Source organism: Pseudopipra pipra, chromosome 14 (assembly GCF_036250125.1).
Source record: "Pseudopipra pipra isolate bDixPip1 chromosome 14, bDixPip1.hap1, whole genome shotgun sequence".
Lineage (NCBI taxonomy): Eukaryota > Metazoa > Chordata > Aves > Passeriformes > Pipridae > Pseudopipra > Pseudopipra pipra.
In genome coordinates, this window is record NC_087562.1 from 2,010,182 (window position 1) to 2,030,126 (window position 19,945).

Genomic DNA, 19,945 nt, shown 5'->3' on the forward strand with positions numbered 1-19,945 from the left:
TGGGCACAGGAGCCTGGCCCAAGCACTCCAGTTTGTACATGGAGGGGGCTGCACCTGATGCCCCTTCCTGCAGGCTCTAAGCGACGATATGGCTTCTTCAAAGGACTCTTGGCTTCTCTGTCCTCTGCTGACTTGACAGGGTGGCCTGTCTGACACAGGGGGCCCCCAAGTGCTGCTGGGCTTGGGTATGGGATATATCCTCATGTAATGCCTTCCTGCAGGAGTACAAGCTGCTCTTTGAAGGGGCTGGCAGCAACCCTGGGGACAAAACTCTTGAAGACCGGTTCTTTGAGCACGAGGTGAGTGACACCCGAGGCACTTCTTGGCATGTGCCCTTTGCAGAGCTCAGGGTGGCAGCAAGCTGGTGTGCTGCCCTGTTAGCAGTGCTGTGGATGAACATGGTTTGGGGGAAGGAAAAACACACTGCTCCTGCATGGGAATGGGGGCCCAGCATGCTTGGAATGTTTCTCACCCAGACAGATTAGAACACATTTTAGGACTGCTTGTGGATATTTGATCCATCGATAATAAAACCAGAGTGTAACTACATGGGAAAGGAAGATTTTCACGGTACCTGAGGGTATAAATATTTCCCCCTTCAATGTCAGAGCCTGTCCTGAGCCCTGTGCTTTAGGCTGGAGCTGTACTAAGGACCTAGAGAGATGCAGAGCAGGATCCCTGTGCTGAGCCTTCCAGCCTGCTGGGAAGTCATGGACCCTCCCAAGCGGGTCCACACTTACCTTGACCAGCTCCTCCCATCTGAGGTGGACAAGTGACATCTCCTCCTTTGGGCTTTCCCCAGGTGAAGCTGAACAAGCTGGCCTTTCTCAACCAGTTCCACTTCGGGGTGTTCTACGCCTTTGTGAAGCTGAAGGAGCAGGAGTGCCGCAACATCGTGTGGATCGCAGAGTGCATCGCCCAGCGGCACAGGACCAAGATCGACAACTACATTCCCATCTTCTAACCCTGCTCTGCTCCTGCCTGACCCTCCCGCCCCTGGAGTCCGGAGGGACCCCCTTCTAACTCCCTGGGTTGTCCCTTGCCCAGACTCCAGGGATGTCCCATCTGTGGAACTGGATCAGATGAGGAAACTGTATAGTTGCTAGTTAAATTATTCACAAGCTGAAGTTTGAGTTGTGTGTGCTGTGAGGCGTCCGGAGGGACCAGCGGCCCAGGGTTGGCCCTGTGCAGCAGGAGGGACACCTCCTGTTGTGTGTCCAGTGGTCCAAGTGTTCCTGTACTAATTGCTGTGTACGCTTACGCTCACAGAGCGAGCATGAGCTGGGGGGAGCTGCCTCCAAGGGGGTCCCACCGCTGCACAGGAACGGGTCAGGTCTGCCATGGCTGGGGGTCCTCTGTCGGTGCTCTGCACGCCTCCTACTCGGTGTTGTTCCTGTGAGATGTAGTTTGAGTGTGGTCTGTAGCGTAGCCCATGCTGCTGTGCAATCCCTGCATCCCCTTGTAGCTAACCCTGACCTGGGAGGGACTGAACAGCCCTAGCCAAGATTGGGACAGAGCCTCTGGGAACGTGAGGGCAGAGCCAGAGGGCTTGTGGAACACACTCCTCCCACTCTGGCAGCGTTTGCACTCGTGCAGCCTTGCTGTGTCTGCAGGAGCAGCTCTCATCAGTCTCTCTGCTGCCCTGGACAGGGTTCCATAAGTTGGCTGAGCCCCTTCCTCCCCTGGAGACCCACAGGTCGCAGTTTACTGTCACAACCATGCAAGAGCCAGGGCTCTTTTGGTCTCTGCAGATGCTGATGGACCCCTGCACCTCCTCAGGGCAGACATCCAAGCTCCTCACCTGTGGAGGGCAGGCTGGCAGTGCCATGGAGCTGTACAGCACAGCTGGCTGTGGGACAGAGCAGCCCTTGGTCACCCCAGCGAGGGCAGATATGTCCCAGGCCCTGCCTGTCCATGGCCTGGGGCGGGAGCCAAGCCCTGGCCATGGTGTGGCAGCCCTGTTCCTTGCTGCTCTGTCCTGGCTAGCTCTTACTTGCACTCAAGTTCTGGGAGATGTGCTATGGCAGCAGAGGAGCCTTGCTGGTGGCAAACATGCTGCATGCTGCTGTGGGGAGGGATCAGTGGAGAGCGGCTCTGTCCCAGCTTGTGCTGTGGTCACCTCTGCAGTTTGTTTTCCTGTGACCCCCTCCTCTCTACATCAATAAATATCTGCCTACTGCACTGTGCTCTCCTGCTTACTTGGGCATCTGCTCCCACAGCCCCAGGCAGAGCCTCCATCAGCCACAGGGCCTCTTCCCCAGGGAATCTGATAGTTGTGGTAGCGGAGCCTGGTGTGGCTCCTGCGTGACTTGGGACACTTGTTTCTTCCACGGGCAAGGTGGTCATACCACCCCGTGGGGCCCAGGGCAGTGCCTGGTGTGTGGGTGCAGCTGGGTGCTGAGCTAAAGGGGTGCCTGAGGGGTGCAACCTTAGGGAGCTGCATGGCTTGTCACCCTGCGTGGGGCTGTCCATGCGCGGCACTGTCACCCCTTCCATCCTTGCCCCAGCAGGACCACAGCATTGGAGCAAAGCAAAAGGAAGCCTTTGGGTTGGGGAGGAGCAGGGAGTGGGCACAAGCCCTTCCTGGCAGACTGACCCCTTTTCTGGGACTCCCATGGCTCCTGCCACAGTGCCCAGCGTGGTGCCAGCCGTGACCCGGCTGAGCTCTGCCCGCGGGCAGGGCATCCCTGACCAGCATCACGGCGCTGCACTGTGGAAGGAGACAGCCAGAACCTGCTGGAATATCAAGAACGGCTTTATTGAAAAAGTGACAATCACGTGGTTCATCTCGTGGAGAGCTCTGCAGCACTGGCAGCCCGGCCTCGGCCCCTGCGCTCGCCGGGAGCACGTGGAGTGTGTAATGAGTGGCAGGGAGGCAGCAGCCACAGGGTCCCAGCCCTGACCCAGCCAAGAGGTGACGGAGACGAACAGCTCTGAGAGCAGTACGGAAGATGGTGGGTAGCTGAGGAAATGCCCGAGGTACATCCCAGCCTGCGGAGCTGCTCAGTCAGGCAGGGATGGGCCCCTTGGAGGATGCACGGTTAGAAAAAATACAAAAAACCAAGGTCTCTAGAAAATGTTGATTCTCGCACAATAGAAAATAGATCTACCTGATTTTGGAAAGAAATTTGGTTTTTAACGTCTAGTGCTGATTGTTCCCCCCACGGTGCAGGAGGGCGCTGCCTCCGGCCGCGCGCGCTCGGGGGCCGGCGCGCCTGGAAATCCCGGGAGAGGCCACGCGCGGGCCGAGGTCAGGCCTTCTTCACATCGTTGTGGTGCTCCCGCCGCAGCGCTCGTGGCAGCTTGGGGTTGATGAAGAATCCTTTCAGGAACAAGTCTCGGACAAAATAGGGCAGGTAGCGGTGTATGAAATACATTAGCCCAAGGCCCTGCCCTGGGTAGTAGCGCACGGCTGGGTTGGCAGCCAGGAGCCCGTCCGTGATGCTGTTCACCACTGCGCTCAGGTCCTCCACCGCCACCTTCATGAACTGGATGAACTGGTGGTTGATCTCCTCCACGTAGTCCTCGCCGTAGGCCTGCAGCAGCTCCTGGGGCAGGCTGGCCAACAGCCGCTGCTTCTGCAGGTTCCAGAAGGCTGGGTCGCACGTCGTCCCTGCAAGGACATGGTCCCCCCGTGAGCTGTGTGGCCCCTCCTCCTCCAGCCCCCCTGCCAGGGGTGCCGGCAGCCCCAGTCACCTCCCAGCCTCCTGACAAGGTCCTGCTGAAACTCTGGCAAAGATCTGCCACAAAGGAATTGCAGTGGGAGCACCATGGTGGCTCTTGGTAGCACCGGACTTGACCAGAGGTCTCAGACTCTGCCTGCAGTGGAGATGGTGCTACCATAAATGTGGTTGAGCTGCTTCGACCTTGTGCCATCGAATCTGCTGGCAGGACTTGATCCTGACCCTGTTTCCCATCTACCAGAGCCCAACGCCCACAGAACAGCCACTGTCCCCAGGGAGGTGGCTGGAGATGCTCAGAAGCTGCATCCTGCACCACCAGCTGCTCATCCCATTGCTCCATCTCCTGCCTCCCTGGAATAGCTGCCCTTTGCCTGCGGGCGCAGGCAGCGAACAAAAACCCTCTTACCTGTTTTGTAGTAGCCGGGCAGGATGAGGCTGACTTTGACCCCCCAGGGCTGGAGCTCGCTGCGGAACGTGTCCATGAGCAGGCTGAGGGCTGCTTTCGAGGCCCCATAGGCTGCCAGGCAGGGGAAGGGCATGTCTCCTGGCAGGAGGGAAGGGATGAGTGAGCGGGTGCTCAGGCAGGTGCCTGCATGGCCAGGGGGCAGGCAGGGACTGGGGAGGGGGTGTGGGGTGGCTTGTGTTGGGCTGTGCCCCCAACCTCTGTGCACAGAGAGGGCTTAGGGTTTGATTTGCTGAGAAAACAACTGAGAGTAGATTCAAATTAATGTTTTAATGGGGCAAAAAAGTAGGGAGGGAAGAGGAAAGTGGTTTTACCTCCCCATACAGCCAAAGCTTAAGGTCATCAACCCCAGTGGAGGATTAATATGTTTTAATGGGAAGAAAAATTTTGGGGGAGGGGCAGAAGAGGAGGCTGGTTTTCCCACCTTGGCCAGGGCTGTCGTCCATGGTGGAGGTGTGTGGCAGCTGGGTTTGGGTTGCCTGTGCTATCTGTAACTGGGCTGCCTGTCCCCAGGCCCCCTGGCTCCCCATTTCCCTGTGCCCCCTGTGGGGCTCAGCGATACCACCAGCTCATCCTACGGTGTCTGGGGCCTGTCTGATGCAGCTGGCTGGGAATATGGAGGTGCCCAGGGGGTGGGAGCCACACCACACCACGGGGGTGCTCGATTGGGGGTGCCCAGGCTGGAGGGGGGCTGCTCACCTGCGGGGCTGCTGACGGTGACGATGCGGCCGCCGGCAGAGCGGAGCAGGGGCAGCAGCCCCTTGGTGAGCTCCAGGGAGCCAAAAAAATTCACCTCCATGCAGGTGCGAAACTTGCCCAGCGGCGAGAGCTCGGCGTCGGCGATGGTGTCGTTGAAGCCGGCGTTGTTCACCAGGCCCCAGAGTCCTGCGGGGACGGGGTGCTTGAGAAGGTGATCTGAGTGGGGACCCCCACCCCGGGAATCCCAGCTGCTCCCCAGGCTCACAGGGGTCCCACGGGGGAATTGCAGGGTGCCCCAGGACAAGGGCTTTCAGCAGAGGCTGTTGGCACGGGTGCCCGCAGGGATGCAGCCTGCTGTGGGGGCACGTGGAGGCTTGGCACTGCCATGCTGGCTGCAGGCTGAGGTCCCAGGGAGCTGTGAGGGGTCCTGGGAGGCTGCCAAGGGCTCCTACCTGTGCTGTTGGTGTGGGCCTGGATGTGCTGCAGGACATGCTGGATGTCGTCCGGCTTGGTCAGGTCCATCTGCAGCAGCGTCAGCCTCGCTGAGCAGCTCCGGCGCAGCTCCTGGGCACCGGGACTCTGCAGGTCCAGCACGCTGGCGAACACCCGAAAGCCCATGGTGTCCAAGTGCCGGGCTGTCGCCTGCCCGAAGCCCGAGTCACATCCTGAAAGAGACAGGAGCCTTGCAGTGGCCAGTGACAGCCACTGTCTGTCCCCAGCCCCCAGAGACCCCCTAGCTCTGCCTCTCCATCCCCGGGGACCAACGGCAGGGACCAAATTTCCACCCCAGTATCAGTTCCCCTTGCCTGGGGACAACCTCGGCTGTCACCCTGCTGCAGGTCCTGCCCCACCAGGACGTGACCTTGCCCTGGGGCATTTGCAGGTCGAGGACCTGCTGTTTTCTCTCTGTTGCAGAAAAAGCATTCCCTTATCTGCAACCCCATCGCCCCGAGCGCCTCCCTAATTGAAGGTGCAGGCAAACCCGCAGGCACCAGCAAGGCACCGGCACAGCCCAGAGCCCTGCAGCGGTGCGGGGTGGGAGCCGTCAGCCCCCAAAATAGCCTCTGAAAGCTCCATCAAGCACCTTTCAGAGCTGGCATAAGGCTCCGTGGGAGATGCTGCCTTTTGCAGAATGCTTTTCGCCTCTCAGAAATAGTGACCAAGAGGCGGAGCACCCCCTTGCCTGGCTGGGGGATGAGGAGATTAAAAAGTGTGGGGGGAAAGGGATTTTGCTCTGCTCCTGCCACCTTGCATCCTTCAGGGGAGCATCCGACCGGGATGTCCCTCTCTGGAGGGCACTGGGTGCTCCATGCCCGGTCCTAGCCTCATTTCCTCCATCTCGCCTCAAACAGGGGCACCACAGGTGACACTGTCATTGGCAGAGCCACCATTGGGGTGGCTGGGGGACAGCCTGGGTGGGAGCTGGGTACTGTGGGGCGGTGACAAGGCCAGTGGCCAGGGTGGAGTGGCTGGGATGCAAACAAACAGCGGCAGCAAGGTACAGGCTGTTCCCGGGGCCGATGGCAGCGCTGATAGCTCCGTGCCACAACTGCTGCCCAGGCACATTAACCATTAACAGGGGAGCGCTGCAGGGGCAGCCCCATGGCCCTGCACCCTCCTGCCTGGCATCCTTGGGTGCTCCTCAGGACATGCTTGAGAAGGGCCCCTGTGCAGGAGCCACCCTGGGATGGATGCAACTATGGCCCTGGGGACTGTCACCCCACGAGATCCCAGCACCCCTCCCACCAGCCTCAGGGGGGCACAGGGACTGGCTGCCCCCCAGCTTACACACCCCCATCAGGGCACTTCCAGCTCTTCAGGTGCCAGCTAAGCCATCAGCTCAGCGGCTCTGGGCCAGTCCCCAACTTTAGAGCTTTACTTTATTGCTGCGTCAGAAACCCATAATTAAGCCCGTGGCCAGAGGCCAGAGTGATAACACACCCCGGAGGTGCTCAGCTGGCAGGAAGGGGCTGCAGGGACCTCCCTTTCCCATGCAACACCCAGCATCCATCATGATGAGTGCCAGGTTGGCTCAGCATCACCCCTGGCATTGCCCCCACATCACCCCCAACACCCTGGTGCCACAGGGAATGCTCAAGGTGCTGCCAGAGCAGCACCTTCCACCTCTCCTCTCCCCAGGAACAGCTCGTGCTGCCAGCAGCCAAACAGATAAGGTGCATTTCACCTTTCCCAGCAGTGCAGGAGAAAACTGCAATAAAGATAAGGTTTAAAAATAAAAGTGCTTGTGGCCACAACCTCACCATGACGCAGCTAATGGGACACGGCTACCTGTGCTGCTCCCACACAGCCAGCAAGAAAAGCTTCCAGTCCAAACATGGAGTTTCCTATCACCGAATGAGCCTCAAAACCCCAGGAAACATCCCCAAAACCTGAGAGAGACAAGTTCGCCAGATTGTTTCGGGCAAGTCTGGCAAGGAGGGAGCAAACACAGCCACGTGCTGTCCAAGCCAGGCAGGATTTGTTTTGCCTTAGAGGAGGAGGGCGGTCAGAGGGTTTGTTTCGGAAGTTCTAATTTATTCACACAGACAAAAAAAAAAACTCCTGGGAGGCTGGCAGGAGGCCCCGGGGCCAGGAGGGTGAGGATGCTCTGGTGTTATTTAAGGTCTCCGACGCTGCTCAGCTCCACATCTGCTGTGCTTAGGCCTGGCCAAGAGTGCAGGGAAGGACAATGAAACCCCCGGGCCCATAACACGTGGCCCCAAAGCATGGCAGCTTGCCCAGGGCCTGCTCGCTCCCCATGGCCACCAGCACACGAGCTGCTGGCCATGCTGGAGCTGGCACAGGAACCGTCACCGCTGGCTCAGCCCCACCGGGATCGCTGGAGCCGGCCAGTCTGTGCGGCCCCGGCGAGGCTGGCGCTGGGCTCGCCGCCCTCCCAGGATGCTGCATCACGAGGAGATGCCGGCGCCAGTTCCTCCCGCCCCAGCTCCCAGCTCGCCAACTGGTTTTGCAGTTGTGCCGACGGGAGGGACGTGGTCAGACCGAGCACAGGAGAAGCCCAGCACAGGGAGTGCAGCAGAGGACAGCAGGTGCCCTGAAACCCCCCATGGCATCCCCACAGACCCCAGGCCAGCAGAGAGAGGCTTTTGCTGTAGCAGGAGCAGAAGAGAGCCTGAGTCCAGTTTGCAAAATCCAGCAGCGCTCCGCAGGCTCGGAAAGCCGGGGCAAACTCCAGCACCAGGGGCCGGCCGACATTTTGCCGGAGCAGCGGGTCAGCAGCAACTCCTGAGGACTTTGCAGAAGCTCCGGACACTGCAGCAGCTCCCCCAGGAGTGGGACACACCAGCCTCCACTGGGACTTTGGCATGACAAGCCCTGGCTTTACTTATCTTGAGCAAGCAAAAAAGTTTGGCCTCCGGCATTGCCATTGGGGTGCCCTCCCGGCCACACAGGGAGAGCAAAGAGGACTGACCCCACGGCATCGTGTCCTTCTCCAGTGACAGCAGCTGAGCCACCACAGGGGTTGAGCTGTGCCAGCCTGGCAACCCAGCCCACCTGCACCGCCTGTGCTTCCTCGCCGACAGGAGCCGGCTGAAGCCGCAGTCCCGGTTTGGTGTGGACACGTTTCTCTCAGGTGAGTCGGGCACGGCACTGCACTGACGTTTGGCTGTCTCAGGTATTCACCCTGCTCCTGCACCAGCACCGAGGCCCCCACGTGCAGACACTGCTCAACATCAGTGCCGCAGTTCGCTGAGCGGAGCAGAGACGGGCAATAACACGGCTACGGCCTGGGAGCTGCCAAACCACAACCACCCCCTGCCCCTGCCGGCACGGCACCTGGTGGAGGGCTGGGGGTACAGGTCTGCAGCGCTGCTCATCACAATGAAACATAGGAGTGGCTTCCTCTCCCAAGATGTGAGCTGTGAGTCCTCATCCCTGAGCTGTGGAAGTGCAGTCTGTGCACCTTAATCCCTGAGCTCCAAGCTGAGCATCCTCATCGCCAAGCCACGAGCTGTGTACATCCTCACCCTCAGGCCACGAGCTGTGCATCCTCATCCCCGAACCATAAGCAGAGCACCCTCATCCCTGAGCCACGAGCTGTGCATCCTCATCCCTGAGCCACACACAGTGGGAGAGGACCAGGGAGACCTACAAAACCTCAGCAGTGCAAAGCACAGCTTGGCTGAAGAATTTCCATGTGGCCGTGAAGCTGCCCAGAGCCTGGTGGTCTCCTGGGCACAGCAGCAGCTCCTTGGAGCTGCTCCCTCCACAGCCACCCCATCCTGGGACCCCAGTGTGGAAGCTGAAGAGAGATTGCCCCAGGGTTGAGCATCCCTGAGATGGACCAGCTCCCCCAGGGTTATCCTGGCAGTGTGGGCAGTCAGCAGCCCAGGGGCTGCTCACCAGGCACCCGTCGGCAGCATCGCCCCCTCCCCAGCTCTGCAGGCCATCATCTGGGTGCCCCCTGCTGTTCCCCAAATCCCAGGACATCAATCTCACCTCCCACGCAGAGCTTTAGGGCCGTGTGTCCCAACACCCTGTCCAGGATGCCTCACCAAGATGGAGCTGTCACCACTGTCAGCAGCCTCCCAGCCCCGGGATGGTGCCATGCTCACGGACACCATCAACTGGAAGGGAGCTACAGCACCAACGCCAAATGATTTAATATGCTGAGCCTTGTTTCCATAGGCTCATGCTCAAATCCTGCCTGGGATGCCAAGCTACACATGGCCTTCTGGCCCTGACAGCGTTCACCACCACCTTGGATCCAGCTTCTCCGGGCACAGGATGGGATTTAGCCAGGCAACACTGCAGGGAGGCTCAGCTGGGCACCTGAGTAGGGACTCATCCCAACTCAGCTACTTGGGGCTGTTCATCTCTGCTCCATCCTGGGATGGATGGGGAAGCCCAGGCTGAGGTGGCACCAAGCAGGGATGGTGCCACCAGAGGGGATGGCTGTTCCCAAAAGGGACTCAGGGAGGGGCTCCCCGCCCAGTGCAGGTCCAGGCAGGATGAAATGCCCGGCACCGTCCTGCGTGGGCAGGGCAAGGCCCTGTGGCCAACACCTCCCGGATGCTGCGAACATTTGGAGCAAGGAGCGATAAAGGGGTGATGTCAGCCCTGAGCGAGAGGGAACAAATTCTTGGCAGGACACAGGAGAGGCAGGGAGGGGAAGGCAGGAGCACTTGTGCCCACAGCAGCTGAGCCACCATGGCCACCCACTGGCCACAGCCTCCCCAGCCAGACATTGGCCACCACCTCCCACAGCCAAGGTCCTTCCAGGAGAGTGGGGCTGGGCAGGGGCACCCACAGCCCCTCACCCATCACAGCCAGTGGCATCACTGTCCACAGGAACCCCCACCCCAGCCAGTGGCTCTCACGGCATCACGGCATTCCATGTCCCCACTCCCCACAGAGCCCCCCGGGAGCAGCCCCCCTGCCCAGGCACAGGCAGATGGATCCAGGGCTGGGCTGCTGGTCCTCAGCACCCGGGTTCAGGATGCCACAAGCCTAATTAAATTAAATTAAAGCCAGGAGATGCCTTCAGGGATGATCCAAATCCCATCCCCAAATTCCCAGCAAGTGGACAATGCAGAAGCCCCCCACCCAAGCAACCTGGGTGGGCATCTCTGCAAAGCCTCATCCTCCTTTCCAGGCAGGACCTGAGCCAAGGAGGGCACACACTGCCCCCTGCTCCCCCAGGACCCCTCCCGCATGGTACAGTTGGCACAGGCACCTGGACTGAGATTGGTGATAGTTTCCATAGCCCAGGATAAAAAGCCACATCCACATCCCTCCAGCAGGTCCTATGGGGCACAGCAGGGGTCACACAGACCCTCAGCCCTCCCAGGGAGACCCATGACCACGGCTGAAGGCAGAGCTGGGGATGTCCATCCCCACAAGGGGAACATGAGCAACCTACCCCCTCCCTGTGCCAGGGACAATAGCCAGATGGTGTGAATTACAGCGGATTAGCCAAGTGTTCCTGGAGCCTCACACGCCATCCCCTCCACCTGGGAAGTTATCTTCCACTTAACAAACCAAGAGAAGGGGGGAAATCTGATTTTCTGCCTAGACAACCAGTGCAGCCAGGCAGAGATGACGAGGAGCCCTGAGGCCAGTGTGGATGCACCCACAGCTCCTGAATTAAAGCCCATTTCTCGGGAGCTGGTGCATCAACATCGGCAACCCAATGGCACACGAGCAGCTGGGAGATAAATCAGTGTCGGGAGCCCACCCCAGCACTGTCACTAAAAGCCACCCACACGCCTTATCTCCCACCAAAGCTGTGAGCAGCAGATGCTACTTGCAACCAGTGGGGCTAATGAAGGCAGGAGCTTGTTAGTGCCCTGGGGCAGCCAGGACAGGAGTGAGCCCAGACACCTCCCCCTGCACGAGGCCAGTGCCTGGTGGGATGTCAAGGAGGTTGGGATCCCAGAGGTAACCCAGCCCTGGCTGGGCAGTAATGCTGCTGCTGCTGAGGAGCAACCCTGGGCTCACAAGCAGGCAGGGTGGAGGAAGTGTCACCAGCAGCACTGCTGCGGTGCTTCGCAGAAAAGGGGCACAGGAATTTCCTAGAAGCAGCTACTCGCTGCACCCGGGGCTGGACGGCATCTTCCGGCAGCCACTGTCTCCACCGAGGGGAGATCCTCTCCCCAAAAGCTGTGGCAGGACTCTCACATCAAGGATTTGAGTTTCTCTTGGGCAGGGATGAGTAAGATAAGACAGCAGGGCTGACATCAGCTGGCTCAGCCGGTACATCTGAGATAATCTGGGATGGATGGATGTCCCTCCGAGAAGAGGAAGTCGTGAAGAGCTTTGGTGATAACCGGGTTAATAATCACCTTCAGAGGGAACACTGTGAACTGGGAACACAGAGCTGACAAGCTGCTAAAGCCATCCATCAGGAAGAGCTGTCACTGGGAAGGACATCCACGGCCCAGGGACGGCTCGACCAGATTGGTGCCAATGCCAAGCCAGCACTGCTAACACATCCACCTGGGCTCTTGGACAGGCTGGGAGCCAGGCTGGGAAGCTGGAAAGTTCCACCAGCCACGGCTGGGATGTGGCACTGGAGATGCTCCCAGGGAACAAGGTGATGGCAGCAAAGCCCTGGCTGGGGCACCTGCTGGGCTGCAAAAGGGCTCTCCAGGAACTCCCAGCAGGCTGGAAAACCACCAGCCAAGCCCCATATCCATCTCTCCTGTGTGCTAATGAGCAAAGATAGGCAGAAGTCACGTCCAAGGTCTGCTACAGGCAGGTCTAAGCCATCCACAAGCAGCTGAAGGGAAGACCGGCTCTTCTACATGGATCACCATGAACCATGACCACCCTGGGACATCTCAGGAAAGGTGTTTCTCACCAGGAGAGCAAAGCACCACAGCCACTGTGGGACCAGGAGAATCTCTAGCCGTGTGGTGGAGCAGGTCAGCCATGGAACAGCCCCAAAGTGTCACCCAGGACAGGATGCCAAACCCCCCCCCCCAGCACTGTGGACAAGTCACAGGTGATGCCAGCAGGGACAAAGCCATGCTGAGACAGTGCTGACCAAAGCAGCAGCTCCAGAGCCATCCCAGGGGATCCCCATGTCAAGCAGCTCAGAGGTTGTAGCACCACAATAAGGCTACAGTGGTTTCAATGGAGCTCTACCAGTTCAAGGGTATTTTGGTACCCTTGAAATTCTACTTTGCTTGTAAGGTACCATCTCATCACTCTCCTTATTACAAGAATAAATTCCCACCACATGGCACAAGCCCAGGCAAGCAGAAAAACTGGTGCAAGCCCTGCCCAACCCCACATCATGATGGACTCTGCAGCTTCACCAACTATTTTCTCTTGCAGCTTCCAGATCCACGTGGATGGAGCTTGGGACTTTTTTTTTTTTTTTAGAAACGGAGCAAAACACTTGAGCAATTTAAGCCCCTGGTCTCAGAGCTGTACTCCATGCCCACCTCAAGCCACACCAGCCCTTTCCATACCCAGTTCAAGCTGTCCCTTCCTCACCCTCTACCTGCAGCTCTCAGTAGCTCTTCAGAGTTTCAGTATCATAAGACTATTTTGGTGCATTGTCCCCAAAATGCATGAAGGTGGCCCTCCAGGCTGATGTGCTTGGACACAGTCATGCTGACCCAGGCAACACAGCACCCACAAGTGCCCTTCAGCTTAGGCAGAGCTCAGCACACCAGCTGAAGCAGGGGCAGAAGTCACCACAGGATGGCTGCACACCTCAGGTTAGAGCTTGTCCCCACCTGGTAACCAGGATCCTGGAGAGGAAGAAGCAGCACTGGTCACAGTGGGTACTGGTCACAGAGAGGGGTGAGGCCCTGGCACAGGTTGCCCAGAGAAGCTGTGGCTGCCCCATCCCTGGAAGTGTCCAAGGCCAGGTTGGATGGAGCTTGGAGTAACCTGGGATAGTGCCAAGTGTCCCTGCCCATGGCGGGGGGTTGGAACAAGATGGCCTTTAAGGCCCATTCCAACCCAAACCATTCAGAGATTCTACAATTCTGAGAGGCCAGACATTCAAAGCCGCCACAGAAGAAACCAGGGCAGGCACCTCAGCTCACCAGCCCATCCCTCCTCTCCATTCCCAGCGTGCCTGGGAGTCACCCACCATCTGGCTTCACAGGGTCAACCACCCAGCAAGAGGAAGCGCCGCCACAAAGCCTGTAAAGCCAAAAACTGCTTTTCAAGATTACAGCCTTAGAGCCAGCAAATCCCAGGACAGCACCATGTGTGACAGGGAAGCCAGCTCCCAGGGGGAAGCTGATAAGGCTCAAGGGCTGGCAGCTCTCCAGGGGAGAAGGAAGCAGAAGTGATATGTTGCACATGGAAGCATGCACGAGCTGGGACAGAGGAACGGGGACTGGATACTGTGGATGTGCCACAGGAGCTGGAGGGAGTGGAGAAGGGAGTAACAGACAGGTGCTGGAGTGGTTAAAAATAAGAGGTCCCAAACCACACCTATGGCAATGTACTGGCAGCATGAGGGCAACAGTCTGGGGCATCTCCAACCTCATCATAGGGTGGGATCATTCACTTCCAACCACCCTTTCACTAGCCCAGGTTGCTTCAAGCCCCATCCAGCCTGGCCCTGGGGGCTCCACAGCAGTATCTGAGATATGTTATTGCAGGAGGGGCATCAGGTGAAGAGGCATGAAAGCCCTGCAGCCTTTCCTCCTAGGGAAAAAAGCCCTCCAGCTACAGTTTTAGACCAGCGCTGAAAGAAGACTACAGTGAGAAGGCAAATGCTTGCCCAGGTTTGGTGGAAACACCTTGAAGAGCCCTCTCACCGTATCTCTGCTCAAACAGAACCCTGGCTGGGCAAGCTCACCACCCCTGTGCTACCCGTAGTGAAAGCAGCAACGGCTCTCCTGTAACCAGATCCCGGCCTGAGGGGAGCTAGACTCAACAGTGGGTAACACAATCCCAGGCCTCATTAAAGATGTGCTGCTCATTGGACTAGAGGGCAGCAACTGCCTACACTTCTCTCCTTCCGAAAGCATCCGTTCCCATCTGACAATCTCATTTCAGCAGGGAAGTCTCTGCTTTGTTGCTCTCATGTCCCTGCATAACCCCGAGGGCTAATCAAGCCAGCTTGGGTTTCTCTACCAACTCTGGTCTCCCACAGTATGAAACCTCAATGCGCTTTTCTTCCTGATTAGCTGTGCTCATCATTTTTGGTTAACGGTGATAAAAACCCCACCCCAGCAGGTCTGTGTCACGAGCGGGCTTTGAAAGGGCTTATTTTATAGCTAAGTGAGAAAAAGCTGAGCTTATCAAACCACATGCCTGTGGTGGGCAGGGGTAGGTGTCTATTTCTGAAGAAACTTCAGAAGGGGAAGAAGAGTCCTAAATCCATGGAGGGCTGCTGACAAAGTGGGGGGAAAGCTTCAGCCCTGCAAAGAGAAGGAGAGAAAGCAGCTTTCCTGCTCTGCTCCCAAACGCCAGCAGCAAAAGGGTGTTTGATTTTGGTCCTGTCCCACCCCTCAGCTTGGAGGGAGCAGTTGTCTCTGCTGTTAATTTTTAATAGATTCTGGAAAAATCAGAGCGATTTCAGAGAAATAAGCTGATTTTCAGCCTGTACATATAGAATCACAGAATAGTTTGGGTTGGCAGGGAACTTAAAGATCACCCAGTTCCAACCCCCCTCCACTGAGCCTGGGGAAAGACCCCGGGTACCTCTGAGCTGGCTCACTGGCTCCAGAAGCAGAGTGGAAGTCACCTATGGAGAACTACAGCACCTTTGCATGAAGCTTTTCTCATGGTGAGGCTGCTGGTGGGCTCAGCACCAAACACAGGCTGTGATCGTGCCGTGCCAGTGCTCCAGTCATGCCCTGGCACAGAGGTGCCCATCCCAGAGCCAGCCCCAAAGCCTTGACCCTCTCCCCCAGCACCTCTCAATCACATTTTTAGCTGGAAAATAGATCTACAACAACATCAAAGTCCAGACAGGAGCGATGCTGCTCTTTTACCACGGAAAGTCATTTACCTTCGCAGCAGAAAGCGAGAGTCCCAACATCTGGATTGAATCACTCTGTCCTGCTGCAGTCACCAGATGCTTCAACATCTGTGGAGTCCATGGGAAACGCTGAAGTGCCGCTTGGCTGTGATCAAGTTGCGAAACCTCTGTTAACCTTGAACATGATCTGAAGCTCTGACCCATTTCAGATTGTTAATGGGGCATGCGATTGTAACGAGAGCACCTCCCCAGGAAAACCACGCTTCCCCTGCGGCAGGAAGGAGAAGAGAGGAGAACAGGGCTGGTTTGGGTCTGGGCAGCCTGACCTGCCAACCAATTTTGCTCACAGAGATGATTTGTGGGAAGACAGACCAATCTGCAGGTGCTCCTGGCTTCATAGGCTGCACCAAGGAGGAGCAAGGATGCAAGAGACCCAAATTATCTCCCTCAGGCAGCCACCCTGATGTTTTGGGTTATTTCAGAACTAATTCAGGTGCAATCATCACAGACAGAGCAACAGTTCACTAGTTTCAACTTCTCATCCAAGCTGAAGTGTACGAACTGATGCCTTGCAACACAACTCCTGTCGTCCCTCTGTCCTGGCAAAGCCCTGCAGACAGGCAGGGTCTATGGGCCGGTTTGCCTTCGGTCTTTTCCAAGGATCTGCAGTAAATTGGGCAGTTGGCTACTGTCCAAAGAACCACCCCAAGCAGTCACACATGGTAGAGCTACACAACAGCAAGAGGCTTGCACTGCTCCAGCTGCACAGCGGAGCCCCGGGATGCTCCCTGCCATCCCCTCACCACCCCCAGGCACTACACCCAGTTGTGTTGGGTGGTTTGCATGGACTCACCGAGTTTCACAGGCATCCAGTGAGACCACAAGGACCAAATGATGGTCTAGGCTCACGTCTAAACCGAGCCAGTCAAAGCCAAACCTTGCACTGAAGTGCTGCCAGCTTGTATCTGGAGAGGCCGAGCAATGGCAGCTCATCACCTCCTGCCAAGGCTGCTCTTGCAGACCATCACCCTTGCACAGGCTCTGCTTTTTGTATCAATTCCCAATGGGAAGGAGTAAGACTGCTCCTCTTTGCTCACACAGCTCTGAGGAGTCCAGTGGCCCTGAGGACACTCAATGGTGCTGTTTCAGATTTGGGAAGGGGGAAGCACATACAGAAGGCAGCCCTTGGATGCTCAGAGCAAGGCAGCTCCCAGTGAGCCGCTGGCACCACACAGGTCCATGGGTGCCAACCAGCAGCATCAGCACCTCGGGGTACCCTGTCACACACCATGGAGAGGGATGCTGGGTATCTGCTGCCTTGCAGCTTCCCGGTGCCAGATCAGGCAGCTGCCCGTGCCCCACCTGCCCACACCACAGGCGTGTTGGGGTCCCTGCAGCTTCCCACATTTGGTCAAAGCCTGTGCCAGGTGTGGGCTCATTTTCAAGGCAGGGTCGGGCTCGGGGCAGGCTCAGGTCAGCACACCAAGGGAGGCACGGACATGACTGCTGTCTCCCTCCCATCCCGGGTTGGAGCAGCTGATCTCCCCTCCTCATCCCCACCATCCTCCTGAGGCTGACCTCTCCCAGCCCCTGCTGCACAGGGGGGCATTCTCCTCCCTGCAAACAGCTGTGATCTCCTCTAGGAAGACAGGATTAACACTTTCCTCACCCCCTGCCCCCAGCCAGGCTGCATCCACCAGAGCCATGCTCTAGGAGAAGCTGGACCACTGGGATGCAGAACAAGAGCCCCAAGGTCGCAGTCCCAGACAAACACATCCCTGCCTAGCCCAGGGGACACACCATGAGAGAGCACAGCATTCCTTGCTCCCCTCTGGCAGCAGGCAGCTGCCCATCCCTGCTCCAGCCAAGCCCCAGTCCCACGTGCGACAGCCAAAATGCAAACCTGCAACAGATGGGAAACGCCACAACTTTCCAGTCCCTGCTGCTACCACAGGGTCAGCAGCTTCGCTCTGCAGCAGCTCCACAGCTGCTCAGCTATTTTCCCACTGAGCTGCAGAGTTAGTTTTCCTTCACCCCCTCCCATAAACTAAGTTTTATTTAGCCAGCAATGTCCGGACTAGCACATGGAGCTGGAGCATCACATGCAGAGCTCAACTTGGGGTTGTTCCCAGGGAGAGTGGGCAGCTGGAAGAGCTGGGACACATCGACTGGGAGATAAAACACCACCATAGCCACATTTCCTTGCTCCAGATAAGCATCACTGAACCTGCTGCGGGATTAAGACAGCAGCCAAGAAGTGTATACAAGGAAATGATGCCCAAAGCTTTTCAGGCTGAGACTTGCAGTACTCTATAGTTGGCATCAGGAAGGACTTTGTGGCATTTCTCAGTTGACCTGCAAGGTCCAGCACGACACACAGCATGGCAGAACCTCTGTCCCTGACTTCACACACCTTCACCCATGCCCAGCATCCCCAGGCACCCAGCTCCATACTTCTCACTCTGCTGAGCTTTGCCTCCCATTGGCAAGAGGAGGAAGGCCAGAGCTGATCCTCCCCGGCTGCTCCCACAGGAGACACCAGCAGTGACACCAGCAGCCACTCAATACCCAGCTGCCAGGAGGTGTCTGGAACTAATCCGCAAAAGAATCAGGCTAATCACCATGCAAATACCCGAGCGAGGGATGCCATCCCCAGCAGAGCAGCCCTCGCATCTGCCCCTTTGCAGGCACCTGGTGGAGCAGCAGCACGAAAACACTGATCCTGCACCACGGGCTGTGCCTCGAACCTGTAAAACTGCAAAGTATTTACAGCCAAGAGCAAACACACCAGAACTGCAGAGGTGTCACCTCAACGCACCGGGGTAAGAACACCTTGTTCCAGCCACTGACTCACTAATTATACAGGCAATGCCAGAGAGCCAGGGCTGCCAGAGCTGGTGTGCCACAGGGCACCTGTGAGCACATGGCTATCAGACGTCCTCCCTAGGCAGCCCTGCCCCGACAGGGCTTTGACCTTCACTCGGTTGAATCATTCATTCATCCACTGCCTTGCTCCTCCAATCTTCTTCCTCCAGAGTGGCTTCCCTGCACTTCCCACCAGTGCCACAGAGCCCTTCAAGCTGCAAGGGGGACTCGGCTCTCACCTCAATTTTTTAACATTAAACCCTCTTCTCCAACTTAGGAGTCTCCAAGCCCAGCCCAGGCGTTCCCACCAGGATGCAGGCTCCCGTCCTTGGGAGCACTGCCAAGGTTGTGCCCACAAGTTTCCCTCTCCTCTGCATCCGTGCAGAGCCAGCAGCACCTTCCGGGCACACCTGCAGCAACAACCACCCCAGCTCCAGCGCCTCCTCCTCAGCCTGCCTACTGCCATCGCCTCACAGCAAAGCACTGCTGAGCCCAGCTCTCTTCATCATCCTCCAGCTCCACTGCCAGGCAGAAGGAGTGGGGAAAGGATTTGTATACCAAGATATCCTAAAGAGATTCAGCACCAAGCCAGAGCTGTGCAAAGCCTGGGAGCACAGCACATTCCTTGCAGAGCCACCTTCCCCACGGAGGAGCTCTGGGCCTGGCAGCCCAAAGAGAAGGCAGGCAGTGGTTGGGCAGCATTTCCCAAGGATACCCATGGAGCAAGGGGAACAGCCTTACTTGCCCCCAGCAGTTCCCAGGATGGAGCTCTGGATGAAGCAGTGATGCTCAGCCCTGGGTAGCCAGCTCTGTTGCAGCCTCTAGAGATGCCATGAGTAGCTTTCCAAGAACAAGCACGGCTTCAGAGGGGAGGGGAGGAGAGGGCAGCCTTTGGGCCAGCCGAGGGGGGTCCAAAGCCAGTGCTCCGGCTCTACCCCATCAAATCTCGGGGCTCCCAGAGGAAGCGGCTCTCAGCATCGTGCTGCAACTGATGCTCAACACTCGAGGGGCCAACGCAACTCCCTGCTTCGGGGGCAGGTACAGCCTGGCCGCCTCTGCTCGGACGTGGAGGAGGATGAGGGATGCGCTGCCAGCGGCGGCTGGTCCCCAGCGGGACCCCGCTGACAGCAGCGCGCCGGTGCCCTGCGGGACACCCCGCTCCGCTCCCCGCCGAGCCCAGGCGGTGCCGTCGGGGCGTCGAGGCCGTGTCCCCGCACTCACCTGTGACAAGGACGGCTCTGCCCGCCACCGGCAGCAGCCCGCGGGGCGCCGCCCGCCACAGCAGCAGCCCGGCGGCGGCGGCGGCCAGGGCCAGCCCCAGGGGCAGCGGCAGCCAGGCGCGGCACAGGCTCTGCAGCGCGGCCAGCAGCGCCAGCGGCAGCACCAGCCCCCGGCCCAGCGGCGGCCCCAGCCCCCGGCCCGGCCCCGGCGCCCGCCGCGCCGCCCGCAGCGCCAGGCTGCCGGCCAGCGCCGCCCACAGCGCGCCGTGCGCCCAGCGCTCCAGCCCCGGCTCCATCCCGGTGCCGATCCCGGGCCCGGCACGGCCCCGCCGCTGCCGCTCGCCCGCCCCGCCGCGCCCGTTTATAGCCGCCCGGCGGGGGAGCGGGGCGGGGCGGGACCGGCCGCCGCCAATGGGAGACGGGCGGGACGGCAGCGCCGGGCACCGGGACCCGCCGGGGCACCGGCACCGGCACCGCCGCTGGCCGGGGAAGGCGGAGCACCGTGGGACCCGCGGCCCGTCCCGGCTCGGCTCGGCTCGGCTCGGCTCGGTGTGGCTCGGCGCGGCGCAGCACGGCTCGGGACATCACACCGCCT

General features: G+C 58.8%; 2 protein-coding genes across 2 annotated transcripts in view; one reads left to right on the plus strand and one right to left on the minus strand.

The window, feature by feature from the left end:
* ATP6V0D1 (ATPase H+ transporting V0 subunit d1) overlaps positions 1–2,181 on the plus strand; it is a 33,737-nt gene extending 31,556 nt beyond the window's left edge. Inside the window, exons 7-8 of the mRNA XM_064670775.1 lie at positions 222–299; positions 803–2,181. Of these exons, the coding sequence (XP_064526845.1) occupies positions 222–299; positions 803–964 (240 nt within the window). The 3' untranslated portion in view covers positions 965–2,181. The remainder of the gene's footprint in view (positions 1–221; positions 300–802) is intronic.
* Positions 2,182–2,737: 556 nt separating this feature from the next.
* Positions 2,738–19,924, minus strand: HSD11B2 (hydroxysteroid 11-beta dehydrogenase 2). Its single transcript, XM_064670776.1, has 5 exons — positions 19,352–19,924; positions 5,298–5,510; positions 4,846–5,031; positions 4,090–4,227; positions 2,738–3,613 (listed from the first exon to the last, which is right to left on the minus strand). The coding sequence occupies exons 1-5, from the start codon at positions 19,644–19,646 to the stop codon at positions 3,252–3,254; spliced, it is 1,194 nt and encodes a 397-aa protein (XP_064526846.1). The 5' UTR covers positions 19,647–19,924; the 3' UTR covers positions 2,738–3,251.
* Between the last annotated feature and the right edge of the window lie 21 nt (positions 19,925–19,945).